Source organism: Chelonia mydas, chromosome 7 (assembly GCF_015237465.2).
Source record: "Chelonia mydas isolate rCheMyd1 chromosome 7, rCheMyd1.pri.v2, whole genome shotgun sequence".
In the NCBI taxonomy this organism is placed as follows: domain Eukaryota; kingdom Metazoa; phylum Chordata; order Testudines; family Cheloniidae; genus Chelonia; species Chelonia mydas.
The window spans coordinates 71,967,241-71,986,746 of NC_057853.1; the positions used below are offsets into that span (position 1 = coordinate 71,967,241).

Sequence of the window (19,506 nt, forward strand, 5' to 3'; positions counted from 1 at the left end):
GTTTGTTTTTGAGAACACTTTCGCTGCAGATTTGACAAAACTCAAAGAAGGTACAAATGTGAGATTTCTGCAGATAGCTACGGCACTCGACCCAAGGTTTAAGAATCTGAAGTGCCTTCCAAAAACTGAGAGGGACTAGGTGTGGAGCATGCTTTCAGAAGTCTTAAAAGAGAAACACTCCAATATGGAAACTATAGAACCCAAACCACCAAAAAAAGAAAATCAACTTTTTGCTGGAGGCATTTGACTCAGATGACGAAAATGAACGTGTGTCGGTCCACGCTGCTTTGGATAGTTATCGAGCAGGACCAGTCATCAGAATGGTCACATGTCTTCGGGATTGGTGGTTGACGCATGAAGGGACATATGACTCTTTAGGGCATTTGGCACATAGATATCTTGTGACGTTGGCTACAACAGTGCCATGAATGCCTGTTCTCACTTTCAGGTGACGTGAACAAGAAGCGGGCAGCATTATCTCCTGCAAATGTAAACAAACTTGTTTGTCTGAGCAATTGGCTGAACAAGAAGTAAGACTGAGTGGAGTTGTAGGTTCTGAAGCTTTACATTGTTTTATTTTTGAATGCAGGGTTTTTTTAACATAATTCTACATTTGTAAATTCAATTTTCATCATAGAGACTTGCAATGTACTTGCAGTGGGGGAATTGAAAAATACTATTTCTTTTGTTTTTTACAGTGCAAATATCTGTAATAAAAATAAATATAAAATGAGCACTATACAGTTAGTATCCTGTGTTGTAATTGAAATCAATATATTTGAAAATGTAGAAAACATCTAAAAATATTTAAATAAATGGTATTCTGTTATTGTTTAACAGTGCGATTAATTTTTTTAATCCCTTGACAACCCTAGTTTAAAGCTGCTGGCATGAGACTTTTCTTGCTAGTTTCATCCTAGCACAAATAATAATGGATAGGTTATAAGCCTTTCAAAATTCTATGTTTAAAAGAAATGCGAACACACTGAGTAGGACCTTGGACTAGCTGGACCACTGGTCTGATCTGGAACAGTACAACTGATACTGTAGTATGTTACCACTAGATGGTATGACTAATATAACCTATTTTTCAGTGTAACAAATGTTACTATAAGCTTTAGTTTTTCCTCAGTGTTAAGTTGTGTAATGCATTTTCCTTAATGCTTTTTAGGTTTTTTGTTTTGAATTTTACCACAATTTTTATCAGTCTGATACTTTTTTAAAATTAGTTTTTGTCAAAAATCTGTGGATTGACGTCCTTAGAGGTGTTATCTCTAGACATAGCATCTTCAGCTGTTAGCAGTAATCCCCAAGTTACATTATGTGTTCCATTTTACACAGATTAAAAGAAAACATGCCTTGCCTTGGCTTTTCCATTTGCATGGTTTTTTTGGTAATTCTGTCATTCTTCCTCTTAGTTTTCGCAAACTTTCAGTTATGGAACAAATTGAAATTGGCATTAGAAGACAGTATTCTATGTCAGTGAAAGGAGTTGAATTGTTTTAAGGAAAATAATCTGACCATATGGCTGCTAGCTACAGCTAAGGGGTTTATGATGACCTAACACAATATGGTTGGCGTTTCAGTTTTAGGTGATTAGTATTTCTTAGGCTTTTTAACACATGGTTATGGACCTAAGAATGTTCTGGTCTTCAGATGTCCTGAGGCTGAATTGGAGGTCAATTTTATTTGTTTTAATTTGGCTGTTCAGTTCACAGCTAAACAAACAACCTTAAGATATGTTGCCAAATAAATTGCGTTTCCAGGCAACATCTAGTCCTGAAATGTCCAGCTACAAATTGGTGGCATTCTCAGAGTCCTATTCCATGTCTGTTCTGGCACCAAGGAGACTGACTTGGTTGACGTAATTTTTATCCAAAATAGTGCAAATTCTGACTAGACAATCTTCTGTTTTGCCTTCCCAAATCCTCATTGTAGATATTAGGTGGTCTTTGAGTTTTCATTGCACAAGCTCAGATATTTAGGAAGTTACCTGAATGTATAGCCTTTGGGATCAGCGAAAGGGTAGTGTTATTTCCACTTAAGAGTTATCAAAATGGATTAGATTTTGCACTGAATATGTGATGGCTTGTTTCAGGTGTCAGTACTTCAATTTAGAACTCATTCTTCTAGGGTGAAGGAGGAAACCTTGATAACATGTCTCTGGAACACTTCCATCATAGCAATATGCAGGACTTCTATGTGAAGTTCTGTTCAGTATTTTACACAGCATTACTCACTCCATTTGTTTGTGGACTTGGCTTGCTTTGGAAGGGCAGTTCTATGTTCTTTGTTAAAATAGAATTCATTAATTCATCTCCCAAAATATTGTGTTGCTAACTAAACTCTCACCACTGAGAGTGTATGGAGGCCACATCAAAGATGAAAAGACATTTATCTGCCTGTAACCAGTTCTTTGGGAGGGATGATTGTGCATATTTACTCTAATCTTCTACTTTCCCCTCTTCCTTGAAAAGCAATTTAACACTTTAGAATGTTAACCTTCAGTGGAAGTGTCTGAGGCCCCATAGGGTATGTTTACAGTGTTTTTGGAGCATGTGGGAGCCATAGTCTCCCAGCTGGGTTGACAGACTTGGGCTAGCCATGCTCACTCTAGTGCCCCAAAATGCTGTGCACAACAATACCCTATGTGGCCCCAGATCCCTCCATTGAAGGGTCCATAGCTGTATCCATCCATCAATTCCATAGCTGCATAAACAGTGCTTCGAAGTTGTGGCTCAGGCGTGAAGCCTAGGAGTGGGGTGGTCTTCAGTTATCTCTACTGAAAACCTTTCCTCTTTTATCTGCTCTTTTATTTGTTGTATTTATGTAGTACACATGAAATTACTAGATTTGTTTATGGCCTAGGGTTTGATTTACCTGTATCCTTAGTGTATGATGAAAATATCAGTATTGTATTGTTGTGCAGTTCTCTATAGCTTTAAATTATCTGTACAAGATATGTAACCTATCTTTTGTTTCTGTCCATGGTTGCTGCATTGGCATTAGCCTTACTCAAGCAATCATCAAAATAAAATCTAAAATTGTTCAGCTCATGGATGCACATGTTTTGGTAAGAACATGGCAGGGAGTAATTATTTGGTAAACGCCCTCAAACTTCTAAATGTTCGCAGTATTTCTGGTGTGTCCTAAGTATTCTTTATTCTAAATATAGAAAATATTGTAAATACTGAAGGTTTTTCCCCAGTGAAAAGTTGTTGTCCTGCCAATTTACCAAAAAAAAAATAAAAAAAAAAAAAAAAAAAAATTAATGATATAAAGTCAAAACATTTTTAGCAAGAGGAGAAAGCTAACGTATCTAGAAGACAGAGAAGCAGTGTTTTCTGTGGCTCTCCTTATTTTCTGCTGCCTGGCTGACTTGGCCATTTCCTTCCTCAGTTTGGTGTTTGATAACAGGAAGCGCAAATGAAAGGAGACAGTTTGACTCTTCTAAAATATTGGCAAAATTGAGAAATATAAAAATGAAAGTGCAAAAGTATTTTTGTTCTTCCCTTGTCAGTATTCGGTCAAGCTTCTTTTAAACACTTGCCAGTTTGGCTTGCTCCCTCTGGTGGCTGTTCTACACAGAGAACTTTTGTTCAGTTAGGTAATGGGATGATGGACTTCCAGTGAGCTTATGGAGTTCTTTGAGTTAAACACTGAAATGACTTTATTTTGACAGTAGCTATGACTCTTAAGTTCCCCGAAACATAGAAATATGGACTTTGAACTACTGGATTCGCTGTACACATCTCTAGTCAATTGCTTTCAATAGACTTGTGGTGTTGATGTCTTTCAGCACAGGAGAGGCATCTGTAATGCTTGTCAAACTGTTGTTCACTCATGAAATGATTTCTGTAGCTAAACAGTAGTACAATTTCTTGTTAATTCATGGATTCAGAATCATTGCATATTTTAAAGTCCCTAAGTTGTTTTTTTTTTTTTTAATATAAGGTATTTTTATATGCTGTGATGCAGTTGTCAATGGAATTACTTTACTAATTCTAGATTCTGACTTTTTCAGACTGGGCATTTGGCAATGGAGACACTACTGTCTCTCACCTCAAAACGAGCAGGGGACTGGTTTAAAGAAGAGCTGCGACTTCTAGGTGGTCTTGATCATATTGTAGATAAAGGTATATTGAATATGTTTAGTTTCTGATGTATTGAAAAGTATAAATGAATTAGACATAGATTTATGAGGGGAAGATTTTCCCTTAATTTGTCAGCTTTTCTTAATTTCTATTATGGTAAGAGGAAAGAAAAAATGTGCATCTTCTACTTAAAACTACCAAAAAGTACGTACTTCCACATCAGATTGTTGGGAAAAATTAATGCCTCGTTAAAGTGTAACATGTTGCATTGAAAACAGATTCAATTCTAAATAGATTGTGTGTGTGTGTGTTGTTATTTCAGGTGGATAATAGGATACCAGTTGGGCAACTTAGGAGTTTGGGTTTTGAGGAGTTGTCTGTCTTATATACCATGTATGGATATTGGAATTCTGTTACTTCACAAAGCGCCAGTGATACCCCTTCTAGAATATTGTGTCCTTTTCCAGACTCATTTTCTTTCCAAGACACTCCAGAGAAAGCTAGCTCTTCAAGAAGACACAAGTTTGAGCTCCTTTGAGATACTTGTAGGTGCACTTTGCTCGAAGTGTGGTGAAAATATGGGAAGGAAGGCCTCTGTTGAAACAAATATCAGTGAGTTGGAGAAGGCTAGCTCTTGAAATTGAGTAAAAGAGTAAAAAAGCAATGAGCTGGTGCTGAGAGTTTTGAGATGCAAGCTTGCCAATTCCTTATGTCTTACTTTGGTTTTACTTCAAAAGGTTTGTATAGTACAGTGTTAGATATCTCTGCTTCTTTACTCGTCAAAAAATGTGCTGAGTCATTTACAGCTCTGTGCCATAGGAGTTTGCTGCAGAATCTCTTCTTGGTCAATAGAAAAATAAACTTGTTTTTTCTCTCCTCTTGACAAACCTATTTAAGTGTTTTCCATCTTTTAAATAATAGTATGGAGGAGTCTTTATTCACATCATTATTGTTTGGCAGCTGATGTTTTGTGTTACTTTGGCATACATAAAATATCTGAGACCATGCTAAAAGTGTTTCTTTAAAAGGATTTTACTATGATAAATAGAACACTTTTTGAAATATAATTCATTTTATGATCACCACACTCCTATTAATAAAGCAACTTTGTAAAAGTGTGACAAATAGGGTTGATGAGGTATTGGAGAATTGCTGTTACTGTATGCATTGCTCTTTATACTTTTACAAGTACAGGTTTCAGAAAGACCTCTTTAATGCTGCTCTCTTTATTACTTAGTCAAAGAATGTGTGGATCACCTAAGCAGTGACGAAAACGAAGAAAAATTGGTTGCTTCATTATGGGGAGCAGAAAGATGTTTACGGGTCTTAGAAAGCGTAAGTATGAGCAGGTATACTGTCTTCCTGATGGGATAATTGATTTTTTTCTGCTGTATTATTGCACATAGTTCCTCTGTTTTATGATACCAGAGACGGATTCATATGAGATGATGGGGTTCTGTAGGACCTAACTGAGATGGGCATTCTGTGGATTTCTGTGGGGCCAGGTACAAGATAAAATCTTAGGAGAATATTGTCACAAAAAAGTAAAAATACACATGGAGAATAAGGTTTTCAAGTGGCAATTTCAGTCTTGCCTTCTGACTGGTTTTTGTAAATATTGATGAGGAAATAAAGTGGTGAGTAAAGAAGAGAAATATTGTGTGTTCCTTCCTTCTTCCAACAAAAGGTCAGTCCTAATACTGTTGTTGTTTTTTGTGTTTTTCCTTTTTAGGTAACCGTGCATAACCCAGAGAATCAAAGCTACTTGATAGCATACAAAGACTCTCAGCTCATAGTCTCATCAGCTAAGTAAGTTCTCATAAGACGATATTTTTGTACATGGTATGACAAAAATAAGTACAGGCCATGGTTACAATGTATGCTTATTCCCCTAGAATTTCCAAATATTGCTACAACCAGTGGAATGGAAATGGTGGTAGCTAAGTGAATATAGACAAAATACTATCACTTGCCTGGAGCACACTCTCTACACTAGTGCTCGCAATGGTGGGAAATTGAAGTGAGGGGGAAAAGGCCAGTGTAAACATAGCTAACATAAAATCAGTAATGCTTTACTATTGTTAAAATAGTTTAGAATAAAACTATTATGTTGCTACTATTTTCTCTTAATGAGAAAAGTAGTGAATATTCTGTGCCAAGACTTTTTCTGGGCATATGAGGTGTGGACCATTAGGAAGCTAGTGTTGGTTATCTGATTTGCAAGCTGCCTGGGTTCTGAAACAAGTGAGAGAAGCTGGCTATGTTCCAAAGAATTGACTTAGAATTGGCATAGTGGAATTCTCTTCTTCTCTACACTTTGCCATCTGTGGAATTTGGAGGAATTCTCAACTAGCCACTTGCTACTAGATTGCATCCCTTTTGTACCACTCGGAGGATAAAAAGGAGATAAAACTGGGCTGAGAATCTGACCCTCCCTAGCCAATGGAAGCATGCTTTGGTATTAGTATCTCAAGCATGATTGGCAGGTAAATCAGACATTTTGAGTGAGTACTTAAAAAAAAAAAAAAAAAAAAAAAAATCTCCTATGTAGTGTTCTATTTAGACCTTTGTGTATTTGTGATTTAGATCCTGGTTCTCAGCTGCATTTTCCCAGTTTTATATGTAACTGCCGAAATCCATGAAATTGTATGTTATGCTGTCACGGACTCACTCTTGGCCCCGTGTGGGGAACCCCCTTCAGTGTGGCAGCCCTTCTCGGGGGTCTACTCTCTTTCGGGGGTTAAGCCTCTCCGCCTCCTGGATCCGCACCTCTCTGAGCCTTAGCATGCCTGTCTCTCGCCGTGGGTCCCCTCAGAGAGTCCACTCGCTCTGGATCCTCGGGGCCTCCACTCCTAGAGGGAATAAAGCAACCCTGTTCTCTAGACCAGAGTGACTCTCAGCCAGCGTAAAACAGGAGGGTTTATTGAGTGTCTGAACACAGCATAGGAAACTCTCAGGGCCCTCAGGCCTGGCCTCCCTCAGCACAGCACATCTAAGTCTCCCCTGCATCCAAGTCGGCTCTGCCTTCTTTCTCTCTTCAGCCCCAAGCCCCCCTGCTTCCCAGCTGGGCATCTGATATCACCTCCTCCAAACCCCACCTGTATCCATTGTCTTCTTTCCAGGTAAACAGGGTCACCCAGGCCTCCTCTCCTCTCAGCCATCCTCTGGCCCCCTCTGGCTGGAACCTGCTGGTCAGGTCACTGGGATCCTCTCTTCGCAGCCCATTGTCCTCCCACTGGCCAGAATCGGCTGTGGCTCCCGAGCTGGGCCTCCCGGTCATCAGTCACTGGGGTACTCATTCTCCAGGCCATTGGCTGGGATCCCAGGTTCCCTCGCTGGTCCTCTGTAACAACAAACTCCCTCTCCCATCACCTTGCTAAACCAGTAACACCCAGGGAAACTGTGTCCCACCCCTACTGCATGCAAATAATTGAAAAATAAAACAAGAACACCCCCCACGCCACCCCCACTTTGTCACATATGCCAACATAACCTTGATCTAAAGTAAAGAATCAAGCTCATAGTCTAGGGTTCCGATGAAGTGTATTGTATCTTGGTGGAAAGTCAGTTGGCATTTATTTAATTATTGTGAAATGGAGGTAATTAACTCTGGCACGTACAGAACAAAAAATTAATTTTAGAGTATTTAGATAATATAGAACACATTTTGCATAGACATCACATTTATATCATTTTTTTCATCATGCACATATAATGAAAGATAAAATGCCCTGGTACTGTTACTTAATTATGTCTTCTCTGCATTTTCTATCTTCAGAGCATTGCAGCATTGTGAGGAATTGATCCAGCGATATAACCGTGCTGAAGACAGCATCTGTTTACCATACAGCAAGCCTTTGCCTCACCAGAATGTAACTAATCATGTGGGTAAAGCAGTGGAAGATTGCATGAGGGCCATCATTGGTGTCTTACTTAACTTAACAAATGATAATGGTAAGGGATCTTTCCAGAGCTTGCACTTGTATATCAAACAGTATAAGGTAGGCCATTCCTACCAACCATGTTTAGCCTCCTAAATTCTATAGTAATTTGCTCATGTATGCTGGATCTTAGCAATACAGTAACCAGTAATTGTCACCAGAAATTGGATGGGGACTGGGAAATAGATTGTTAATAAGAAAAGTGTCTTGGACAAACTAATTGTTTTTTAGAAAAGATTTGTTTTGTTAATGTTTGCATGTTATTAAAAATTTTTTAAAAAATTTAGAAGCTTGACCACTTTTTTTTTTTTTTTTTAAACAGAGTGGGGCAGCACAAAAACGGGTGAACAAGATGGTCTGATAGGCACAGCTATGAATTGTGTGCTTCAAGTTCCAAAGTTCCTACCTCAAGAACAGAGATTTGATATTCGGGTGTTGGTAAGATACCATTCTTTAAACGAAGAGTAGTAAAAAGACCCTTTGTTTTATTATTAATTATATTATTAATATAAAGAATGAGTTTGCCCCAGTCTTATGTGTATTGAACTACTTCAGTTTTTCATGGTGACTTCCATATTCTAAAGTTTTTACTGAGCTTTTTCTCAAGAAAATGTCACACTGAAGTCAATGGAAGCATTACCTCTGTATGGTCTGAGGAAACACTGTTTAATAACTTAAGGATTTGTTGCCTAAACGTTATCCAAATCATGAAAAATAAGAATTTCAGGAGTAACCAACACTGCATTTGAAGGAATAAACTTGGCACTATACAAGGATTTTTAAGGTGCCCATTATGTGACTACAGTATATAACAAAGCTTTTAAAAATTAGGTCAAACTGTGTGCACATAGAATGCCTAGAAATGTTTCTTTACAAACAGATGTTTGACATTACAAAATGAGAATTTAGAATGAAATGGGAGCCGTACAGTACAAAATCTTTGTTGATGAAGTAATCCATATATATTTAATGTGGTAAAAGTCCACTGTTAATTGGGTGAACAGGAGACATCACCTTAGACTCACTTTAGAAGAAAAAAACTGTCTCATTTCAGTGTCCATTCAAGTTTAGAAGTACAGTATATGTAGTCAGTTTGGGACAGGTTTTGTTTGCTGAATCTACTTTGCTTCTCTTTTGACAGTAGTGAAGTAAATCTGCGTGGCATAAATGGCAAAAGATAAAATGCATCGGCCAAGTTTTTCAAAAAAGCGAGCCAAAAGTTAGGCTCCTATATCTCTATTATAAATAAGGGGCCAGAGCTTTGAAAGTGCTGAGAGAAGTTTTGTGTACTCATCATTCTTGAAAATCTGGCCACTTATTCAGGTGCCTAAATATGGATGTGGGAACTTAACTTCTGATTCTAATTTTTTTTTAATTTGGCCATATTCTGTACATCAGACCATTTGATAAAGGAGTACACATACCTTGGTGAGCACCACACAGCTAAAGTATAAAAATGGTATTTATCAGTGCATCTGGATTCTTTTTTTCTTCATTGTAGATAATCTTCTTTGACTTTGATTCTTCCAGGGCTTGGGTCTGCTGATCAATCTGGTAGAGTATAGTGCTCGGAATAGACACTGTCTTGTCAATATGGAAACATCATGTTCTTTTGATTCATTCTGTTCAGGAGAAGGGGATGAGAGCATAAAGATAACTGGTCAGATTGACGCTGTTCAGGCTTTAGTACAGGTAAGTAGCAACTTTAGTCACAAAACAGTTCTCCATGTAATACTGAAGTTACTTGATTATGGAGGAAATGTGAGTTAACAAGGTTAACAAAAACAAAGGTTTTTTATTCCTGTGAACCTTACAAAATGCAGAACCTATTGTGGTTTTCCCCCCATAGCTTTCACTTAGTTATCCAGTGACAATACTTGTTCTTTTTTTCAGTGCCCTCTATTGCAGAAGCTGTTTTCCATATAAAGGACAGTAGTACCGTTATTTCTGACACCGAAAGGCTGCTTTTATTCACATAAAGTTTTTTTGTGTCCAATTTATTTCTAGATTTGTTTAAACCCGCTGTAGTTCTAGTACAATATCATGAGCTCCATTTGTCTTGCATACCCCCTTTCATGAATGGCTTTTCAAAATTACATCTTTATTGAATTTTAAGAAATTTTCTTTGACATAACATGTTATTTACCAATATATAGCATGAATCATATCAGTTTCAATGAATCAGGATGTTCAGATTGACTAAATCATAAAAACAAAAAAAGCCATGAAGAATTATTCCTTTGTGAAACAGGCTGACACTCTATATCGGCTTATCAGGCACAAACTGGAGTTGAAGTAGCTAAATGGATTTTAATTCACACCTTTAATTATTTCAGCGCTAATCTGTGTGTGGATGCTCTTATTTGGGATTGAGTGTCCTGTTTCAGTTTAATTACAACCACTCAATCTGAAATAAATGTCCGTATAGAGACTTCTCTTGAAATTACTACAGGTATGAATTAAAACCCATTTAGCAACTTCAGCTCCAGTTTGTGCATAGATAAGTCCTTACGTCAGTACCTGTACAAAGTGAGGTGTATATATGTTGTGATAGTTTGAGGTCACTTTCAGATTTTTGCTGTTTTTTGTAGGTTGATATTTTTTCCCAGTTGTGAAACTGAAGTCATAATTTTGTTTTATTCAGAAACATGTAGTGTCTCATATGTGTGGGTATAATACAGATACAGCAGACATCAGTTATCAAAGTACTACACAGAGTAATAGAAAAGAACAATGCTTAAATATACATCTGTTTGCAGAGGGCTGCTCAAAAAGGTGTTCTAGAAGTTCAACTCGGAACTGAAGTACAAACAGGGAGCTTACCACTTACCCAGCAGCGCCAGTACAGAACTTGTTGTTTGAACTTTGTTGCTCTACTCATGCATGGAGTGGATCATTTTGGAGAGCTGGAGCAACTTAGGGGAAGGGCAAAAAATTGGCATAAAAATAAACTAAAACAGGAATTAGGAGGACACAAAAAATAGAGATTACAGGAAAAAGACTATGAATTTGTAGGACATAAAAGGAAGGGTGGAGGAGAACAGGAAAATAAGTTAAATGCAGAGATTCCTTTAAGAGTAATATCATCCTGAACGTTTGACAAATGAAAAGTGCTGTTTGGGTATTCCAGAGTGTCAAAGAAAATTTTGTATTTGTTATTCAGGAGAAAGTTTCTGACTCAAACAATTATATTAACTTGTATTTTTATCCTTCAAAGCGGTGAATCAGGTTGCCGTTGATCTTTACCATGGGGCATTCCACCCTTATTTGTCATGTATATGTATAATCCTTTTAAAAAGAGGATAATGATCATAGAAATGTGGGACTTAATGGGACCTCAGTAGGTCATTTAGTGCAGGCCCCTGCACTGAGGCAGGACTAACTATTCTCTAGATCATCCTTGATATCTTTGTCTAACGTGTTCTTAAAAACCTCCAGTGATTTTTGTTCCAGTGCTTAACTACTCTTGCAGTTAGGAAGTTTTTCCTAATGTCGAACTTAAATCTCTCTTGCTGCAATTTAAGCCTATTGCTTCTTGTCCTGTCCTCAGTGGTTAAGAACAGTTTGTCATCCTTTTCTTTGTAACAGCCTTTTATGCACTTGAACGCTTTCAGTGCTAAGTGGAGTGGGAGAGTTACTTCTCTCCTGTCTTGCTTACAACACTCCTACTGAAATCCCAGAATGATGTTTGCATTTTTGCAGTATTGGATTGTTAACCCATATTTAGTTTGATCCAGTATCCCACACAGATCCTTTTCTGCAGTACTCCTTGTTAGGCAATCATTTCCCGTTTTGTGTGTGTGCAATTGAGTATTCTTTCCTAAGTGTAGTACTTTGCATTTGTCCTTATTGAATTTCATTCTGTTTAATTTAGACTACTTCTAATTTAGACGACTTCTGTCTGACTACTTCTGTCAAGATAGTTTTGAATTCTAATCCTTTCCTCCAGTGTCATTAATAAGACTAATATTGAAGAATAAAACTATGGGAAGGTGTATGCATAGGAAGGGGAAATTACATTTCAAAATATTAGTGTATAGTTTCGAGTTTGGCCTGTAACTGAATGTCTCCTCAAATTTTCCTACCAGCTATTCCTTGAGCGTGAACGAGCAGCACAGCTGGCAGAGAGCCAGACAGATGAGTTGATCAAAGAAGCTCCTACAGCACAGCACGATAAGAGTGGAGAATGGCAAGAGACAAGTGGAGAGATTCAGTGGGTCTCCACAGAAAAGGCAGATAATACTGAAGAGAAAGATAAGAAGGAAGAGGATGATGAAGAACTTGACCTTAATAAAGGTATATCAGTTGGCTTTGGTCAGATGAAGGGAGGGGAGTAGCTGTGTGATTGTAATATAGCTGCCTCTGTAGTGAAGTTTGCGTAAGTGTTTCCATTCTAATCTCCACTTTCCAGTGACGTATAACCCCTTGGGCTGAAGTGTCCTCAGCTTGGTGTCTGTCCACATGTGAAACTTCTGAAAAGTTTTGAACAAAAGCATTTCAGTTGCTGTGGAGTATGAGGAGTGAAGGAAGCAATAATACCCTTTTCACTTTGTTGGATCCTGACCTCAGTTCAGATTCTTTTCTAAAGACTTTGTTTCATTGACACATTAATACAGTAATGTTTCCTACATAACGTTCTGGTGGCCGTTTGTACACTTGCCTGAGTTTACTGTTAAACTTGAAATTGGTCTGTCTCTCTTTTTCCTTTATTTAATAGTCTCTCTTTTTCTTCTCGTTTCCCCTATTCTCTCTCCTTTTTGGTTTTCTTATTTGGTTTAGTTTTTCTGCTAATCTCTTTGCCTCTTCCTTAAGTCCCGTGTTTATTTCTCTTCCACTGTCTTGCATCTCCCCATTTCCCTTTTCCTCGATTCCTTTCTATTTCCACAATATTTCTGTATGTCCCTCAGAATCTTTCCTCATCCCTACTCACTTTTTTCCCTGGGTCACACACCAGACAGTCTTTATCTCTCCCCACCCTTCCAATCTCCATCCACTTGCAGATGCAGCTAAAATTTGTATATGGAAATGTTTCAAGGCTTGGTGCCCTCCATCCTTGGGGAATGACTCCCAGGAGCTCTGGTATCTGCAGGGCCAGGTGGTCATGTACCTGCTCCATCTCTGGAGAATGAAGATCTTCAGATGCACCATCTCCTTTCATTTACCTGTCCCCCTCCAGCACATTCCTTCCCCTCCAAATAGATTTCCTGTCTCACTTTTCAGCTCCACTCTCTGCCTGAATTCCTTTCTCACCACCTACGCTTCGTCTGTCCTCTTCCTCCCTTCTCCCCATTTGTAGTTTGTCTTCTAGTGCTTGGTCCAAGGTGTGCCGAAAAGTCTTCTCTGGTCACTAGCTGGAAGATACTATATTAGTAATATTAAAGAAAATACATGAAGGATAACTGACATTTAGATGAGTTGGAGGGAGGATGGTATATCCTTCCAGATTCACGTGTATTCCTATATTGATATTGTGTTATTTTGTATTGTGTGTGCACCTTACTTGTAGTAGTAGTAGTAAGGTTTTATAATAAAGCTATTTAGAGTGCATAGTGAATAACCCTGAAGTTTGAGCCAATATTCCCTCTTGGTAATTAGTTCCAATATCCCAGGCCATGTGAGATTGCGCCTATGTAATGGCTGCCATGTTTAAGTACAGTAACTCCTCACTTAAAGTGGTCCTGGTTAATGTTTCGTTACGTGGCTGATCAATTAGGGGACGTGCTCGTTTACAGTTGTGCAATGCTCCCTTATAACTTTGTGTGGCAGCCGCCTGCTTTGTCCACTGCTTGTAGGAAGAGCAGCCTGTTGCAGCTTAGCTGGTGGGGGCTTGGAACCAGGGTGGACCGGCAGCCCACCATCAGCTCCCTGCTCTCCTAAGTTCCCTGTTTAGCAGCTGCCCAGCAGGTTACCAATTGTTGGCAGTTCAGCTGTCTCTCCCCCAAATGCCATGTGCTGCCCCTGCCCTCTGCCTTGGAACTGCTCCCCAGAGCCTCCTGCTTGCTGTGCAGGGGAGGGGGGAAGAGGGGAACTAATGTCAGGGTGTCCCCTCCCCCCTACTCCTGCCTCCTGATTACCCCTTCTCCATATAGAGCGGGGGGAGACACAACAGGGCTCAGGATGGAGAGAGCTGGCCACAGCTGCTGTCTCAACTTCCTTAGAATGTACTTAGAATGTGGTGTCAGCGTACTTAAAGGGGCAATGCCCATCTCCCCCCCCACCCCCCCCACCACACACACACACACAGTGTGCCATGCTATCTCCCCTCCCTCCATTTGTGCTGTCCTTTTAGAGTGTGAGGCTACATTAACAACAATGTGTTAACCCTTGAGGGCTCAGCCAAGTGCTAGTTCATCATTTAGCAGTAAGGCATTCCCTGGGAAATACCCCACCATCTGACTTCACCATCTCAACCAAGCTTCACAATCATCATTGCTGTGTACAGTATTAAATTGTTTAAAACTTATACTCTGTGTGTGTGTATGTATGTATGTATGTAATGTTTTTTGTCCCGTGAAAAAAATTTCCCTGGAACCTAACCCCCCCTCCCCTCATTTATATTTATTCTTATGGGAGAATTGGATTTGCTTAACATCATTTCGCTTAAAGTCACATTTTTCAGGAACATAACTACAACGTTAAGCAAGAAGTTACTGTATGTTATATTTTGCATATAACTTAGTTTTGTAAAGTCCTTTGAGATACCTTAGCTGTGGAAGGAATTTACTTTTGTTCTACAATAATGTAATGCTTTGAAGTGACATTGAACAATTTAGATATATTTCTAATAAGAAAACAAACTACTTCGTAAATCATATATACTATGTAAGCAATTTTTCTTATTTCTGCAGCCCTTCAACATGCTGGGAAGCACATGGAAGACTGCATCGTGGCCTCGTACACAGCATTGCTTCTGGGCTGTCTCTGCCAGGAGAGTCCAGTAAGGAAATGAATCAATGACTCATTCTAAAATGGTTGTAAATGTTCATTGAAGTAGCCACTTGCAGTCATGAAGTGTTTTTGTTGAGTTAGAATTTTGTGTAAGTTTACTGTATTGGAAGGGTCATGTTGGCGCATATATAGCTCAGTGCAAGGTTTGCAGAAGTATTCCATTCTAAACCAGTCTTCACTTACTATATATTTTTAGTGCAATAATAATAGACAATATTGCAGGCTGGTTTTTCTTGTGATTAGTCTCAGTCCATAGCTGAATTTATTCTGGAAAAGAAGGAAATTGGCGAAAATGTTTATAATTATAAACTCGCTGTGTTTCAGTAGTTTCAATATGAGTTAAATGTTAGTTTTTCATATTGTTCCATCATAGTCCAAGGAATTTCATTTTTGCCAGTGATTTTTAGAATGCCAAATTTTACATGCCCGCATTCTTTGAAGATGATCACCTCTATCAGATTGGAAAACATTCTTCAGAGCTGAAATTTAAAATTTAGGAATTCAGAGTTCTAAATATAAATAAAAATTTAGTACTGCATGTGTTCAGTTGTGTTCAGAAAGAAAAGAAGTGGGTGACTTTTTTTTGACGAGGTATCAGACTTGTCAAGATATACAATGAGTTTAGATATGGTCTGAAGAGCACTGTTCTGCAGCTTCTTGCTGATTTATTATATAATTATCAGTTCTGGAACAGTGACAAGTGCAAGGTCAGTATTTCTCAGCCCTTAAGGAATAGAAATATTATTCCACTGGAAAGGACAGGTCTCACCCTGTCAGTAGGATACTTTTGTCTGTCTGTTTAGCCTTCAAGAATCCTTGGCAGTCTGACTTGACTTAAAATGTTATGTATAAAAACCTGTAGCAACTTCTGTTGGCTAGAGGGCTTGGTCACTTCCTGGAGGATTCTCTGCACCTTGAAATCTTTAAACCATGATTTGAGGACTTCAATAGCTCAGACATAGGTGAGAGATTTATTGCAGGAGTGGGTGGATGAGATTCTGTGGCCTGCATTGTGCAGGAGGTCAGACTAGATGATCCATAATGGTCCCTTCTGACCTTAATATCTATGAGTCATGAGAAGTCATCCTTGGGACTCCATTGCCAGTGGGGATTGTGGGGAAATCTTATGTGTAGTGAAAGACTTGAAGTGTAGAAACTACAGCAATAAGCAGCTCAGGAAAACATCGGGGGCAGGGGGAGAGAGATACTATTACACCATACATACAGACCTCTAATGTTAATTGCAATTCTTGAAAAATGTTTCGAAACTTAAGAGATGTTTGACTTCCTCAGATCAATGTGACTACTGTGAGGGAATACTTACCTGAAGGAGACTTCTCAATAATGACTGAAATGCTCAAAAAATTTCTCAGTTTCATGAATCTTACTGTAAGTATTGCATATTTTTAAGATTGCCAGATGTAGTTACTTTTCATACTTTAAACTGCTCTTTCATTTCCTATCTCATACACTAGTGATATTAATATTGATGAAAGCTTTCCAGCACTTCTGCTAATCAGCTCTGTCGCTGGGGGGGGTGGGGGGTGATATCTTCATTTTTAATACAGAATGTCCATTTGCCAACCCTTTATTTTGCTAGTACATGGAAAGGAAAACACTTCCTTGTTTCCCTTTGAATATGACCAGTCAATGGAAAATATTTCAGAACCACAGCCTAAATAAAGTACATTTTATCTTACTAATATGTGCGTTCTAAATTGAGAAGAGCTTTTTGAGATTTTTATAATGTCATAAATGCTTTTTTTGTTGTTCTTCTGTTTTCTATTGCTTGTTTTCAGTGTGCTGTTGGAACAACAGGCCAGAAATCTATCTCTAGGGTGATTGAATACTTGGAACACTGCTAGATACTTAACTTCCGCTGCAGGCACTCTAATGCTGGAGCTACCCTTAGACAAAGGAAGGAATCATGAAAGAAGTCCTTGAAGATACACCAAGACCATTCATCTGTGTCATTCGTGTTCAGATTTTTAAGGCTACCTGGTCTCTTAACCATGCATTCAGCATTTTCTAAAAGACAGTTACTACATCAATCTGCAACTATCAAAAATGAGGGGAAAAGGTTCTGAAGAAAATAAATATAGAATCGATGCAGTGCAGTATTTAAATATTTTTGGCAGGGTTTACCCTCCCTTTTTTTTCCTGCTTCGTTCATGACAAGTTTAAAGGGGAAAAACTTGCTGCTGATAGTGCAACTGCTGTTTACTGTTGAGCCACTGTTTCATGCCAGCCAGGTGCAAGGCAGCTTAGCTACTGAGGTATCAAACAAATGTTCTAATAAAGAAGTTCTGGACAGCAGTATCGCTCCTATTTGAGTTTAATTTGCTCTTGCTTTTTTGTTACGCGATTATTCCAAAATCATAAAATATAAATTTTTAAATACTTTGGTGATTTTAACTACTGTCTATATTTAAAATTGTTGGAATCCAAAGAGGCAAGGATTGGATTGTTTATATTTTTATACTGTTTTGATTGAAATTAGGTGGTTGAACTACTTCTCAGTTCTAAAACTGTCATGGCCCATATACTGTAAGCTGATAGACCATAACGCTTCATAGTTCTAAAAGACATACAAAAACATAAACACATCAAGCAGTTTAAGGGTGTATTATCAAAAAATGCAGTAACTGTAAAGAGTTGTGCCCTGTTAAAGGACATAGTGAAATAATGTTCAATCCCAGGGTAGTTTACACTTCATACTAAGCAAAAACTTTGAAATGCTGTTTTGATTTGTTACAAGGGAGCATTTAAAATATATTTTATAATACTCAATACAAAGAAATTGGATGTTTTAGGGGCAATTCAGTAAAGAAGCTAAAACACCAATGGGGATTAATGTTTCCAGCTGACATAATCTTTCTATTTCATTCTTCTGTAGTATGGCAAAGTTAAATGCATACAATACAAAGCCTTAAAATGCTGATATAGTTAAGATTTTGTTCAGGTTGAGGTCTAGTTCACAAAGCATTGTGTTTGAAGACTTTAGTGGAACAAAAAAATCCCAGAAAATACATTTAGATTTTTTTTTTTAAATATAGGTGTTTTTTCTTGCACTCATTATTCAGACCAACAAAATTGGTAATTATTTTTATTATGCTGGTCTTGAATATTTGCAGACTCTTAGAAGTTCTGCATCATCAACATTTTTCTAAATACCTGTATGGGTAATTACATCATGTTACTCCACTGAATTTGTAAAACTTGAAGCCATAAAAATATTAGCTCTATGTATAATGAGGGGGAAATAACAGGAAATCTAACCTGCTTTTAGATCTTGTGTTATTTTCATGTATAAAGTTACAAACCCGTGCTTTTGTATCAGTGCCAGCTGTAAAAATTTTTTTACATACAGTGGCTGCCTTCTATGTCTTCCTATTTTTGATAATGCAGATTGTTGGGAATTCTGTAAGGAAGTAACTGATTAGAGGCAAAAATCCTATGTTGGTCATAACTTTTTTGCATTTTCTCTCATCACCTTCTAAAATTTTAGTGTACCAGTGTAACTTAGAAGGGATTTTGAAGTGTTTTCCCTTTGGGTAAAAATCTCAGTATAGAAAGAGAAACTTAGTAAAATGAAATATGTAAATTATTTCTGGCAGGATGAATTTATTGGATATGTTTTGCCCATTTAGTCTTTTATGATTTTAAATTAATGGGTTTTCATTTGTAGTTAGAATTCAAAAAGATTAAACAGTTAAGTTTCTGTGGACAGATGGCAAGAGATAATAAAATATAGATGTAATGCGAAAAGAAAAAAGGAGGGGGAACTATGTTTCTCTGTTACACTGGTAATTGTTTGAATTGGAATTGATTTACTTCAGTGTTTAACAGTTTTTTTAGATAACTAATTGTCAAGCACTGATGAATACGGATTTTTTTTTTGAGGGTGCGGGGAGAAATAACCCTGTGAACTGCAGTGCATTTTTTGTGTGTTAAACCCTCAAATAACTGCATTAAAGGGTACTTGAGGCCAACTTGCAAATTAAAATTTTAAAGTAACTTTTTTCCATTGTAAATATTTGTGTAAATACTCTCAATTGGAAATTAGAATGGTAGAGTACTTTTCTGAATCCAATCCTATTTTTATTTTATACAGTATTTCTCAGCTGTGATCTTTGGAGCAAAAGCCAACGGCAGGAAAAATAGTTTGTACCAGTTTCATGAAGTATGTCTTTGGGTTTTTGTAAATAATTTTAACTCAAATAAAATTGCTACTTTCAATACACATGTTGTCTTTTAACATGTAATAAAGCATATTTTCTCCATGAGAAATTGCAAAAGAAGAAGGGCTGTATCAGGTGAACAGTAAAAAAAGGAAGTTGATGATGAGGCTTGATGTTAGTGCTCCATTCTGCATTTGCATGTGAGATACCAGCATTCAGTTGAAGGTCCTAGCCAATCATTACCCAAACCAGCAGGGACTGAAAGTGCTCTGGACACATCCCGCTTGGCATCTTGACAGGAGTTATGGAGTTCCCCAGGCAACTCAACAGCAACTCTGCAGC

The 19,506-nt window shown here is 37.8% G+C and overlaps 1 protein-coding gene across 2 annotated transcripts in view; it reads left to right on the forward strand.

Annotated features, from left to right (window-relative positions):
• The window catches only part of WAPL (WAPL cohesin release factor), a 127,967-nt gene extending 108,741 nt beyond the window's left edge, over window positions 1–19,226 (forward strand). For both annotated transcript variants that reach the window (XM_007054510.4, XM_037905798.2), the window contains 10 exons: window positions 4,025–4,136; window positions 5,332–5,429; window positions 5,827–5,903; window positions 7,873–8,048; window positions 8,358–8,473; window positions 9,566–9,727; window positions 12,124–12,331; window positions 14,884–14,972; window positions 16,277–16,372; window positions 16,783–19,226. In XM_007054510.4, the coding sequence (XP_007054572.1) occupies window positions 4,025–4,136; window positions 5,332–5,429; window positions 5,827–5,903; window positions 7,873–8,048; window positions 8,358–8,473; window positions 9,566–9,727; window positions 12,124–12,331; window positions 14,884–14,972; window positions 16,277–16,372; window positions 16,783–16,848 (1,200 nt within the window). In that variant the 3' untranslated portion in view covers window positions 16,849–19,226. The remainder of the gene's footprint in view (window positions 1–4,024; window positions 4,137–5,331; window positions 5,430–5,826; window positions 5,904–7,872; window positions 8,049–8,357; window positions 8,474–9,565; window positions 9,728–12,123; window positions 12,332–14,883; window positions 14,973–16,276; window positions 16,373–16,782) is intronic.
• Window positions 19,227–19,506: the final 280 nt, after the last annotated feature.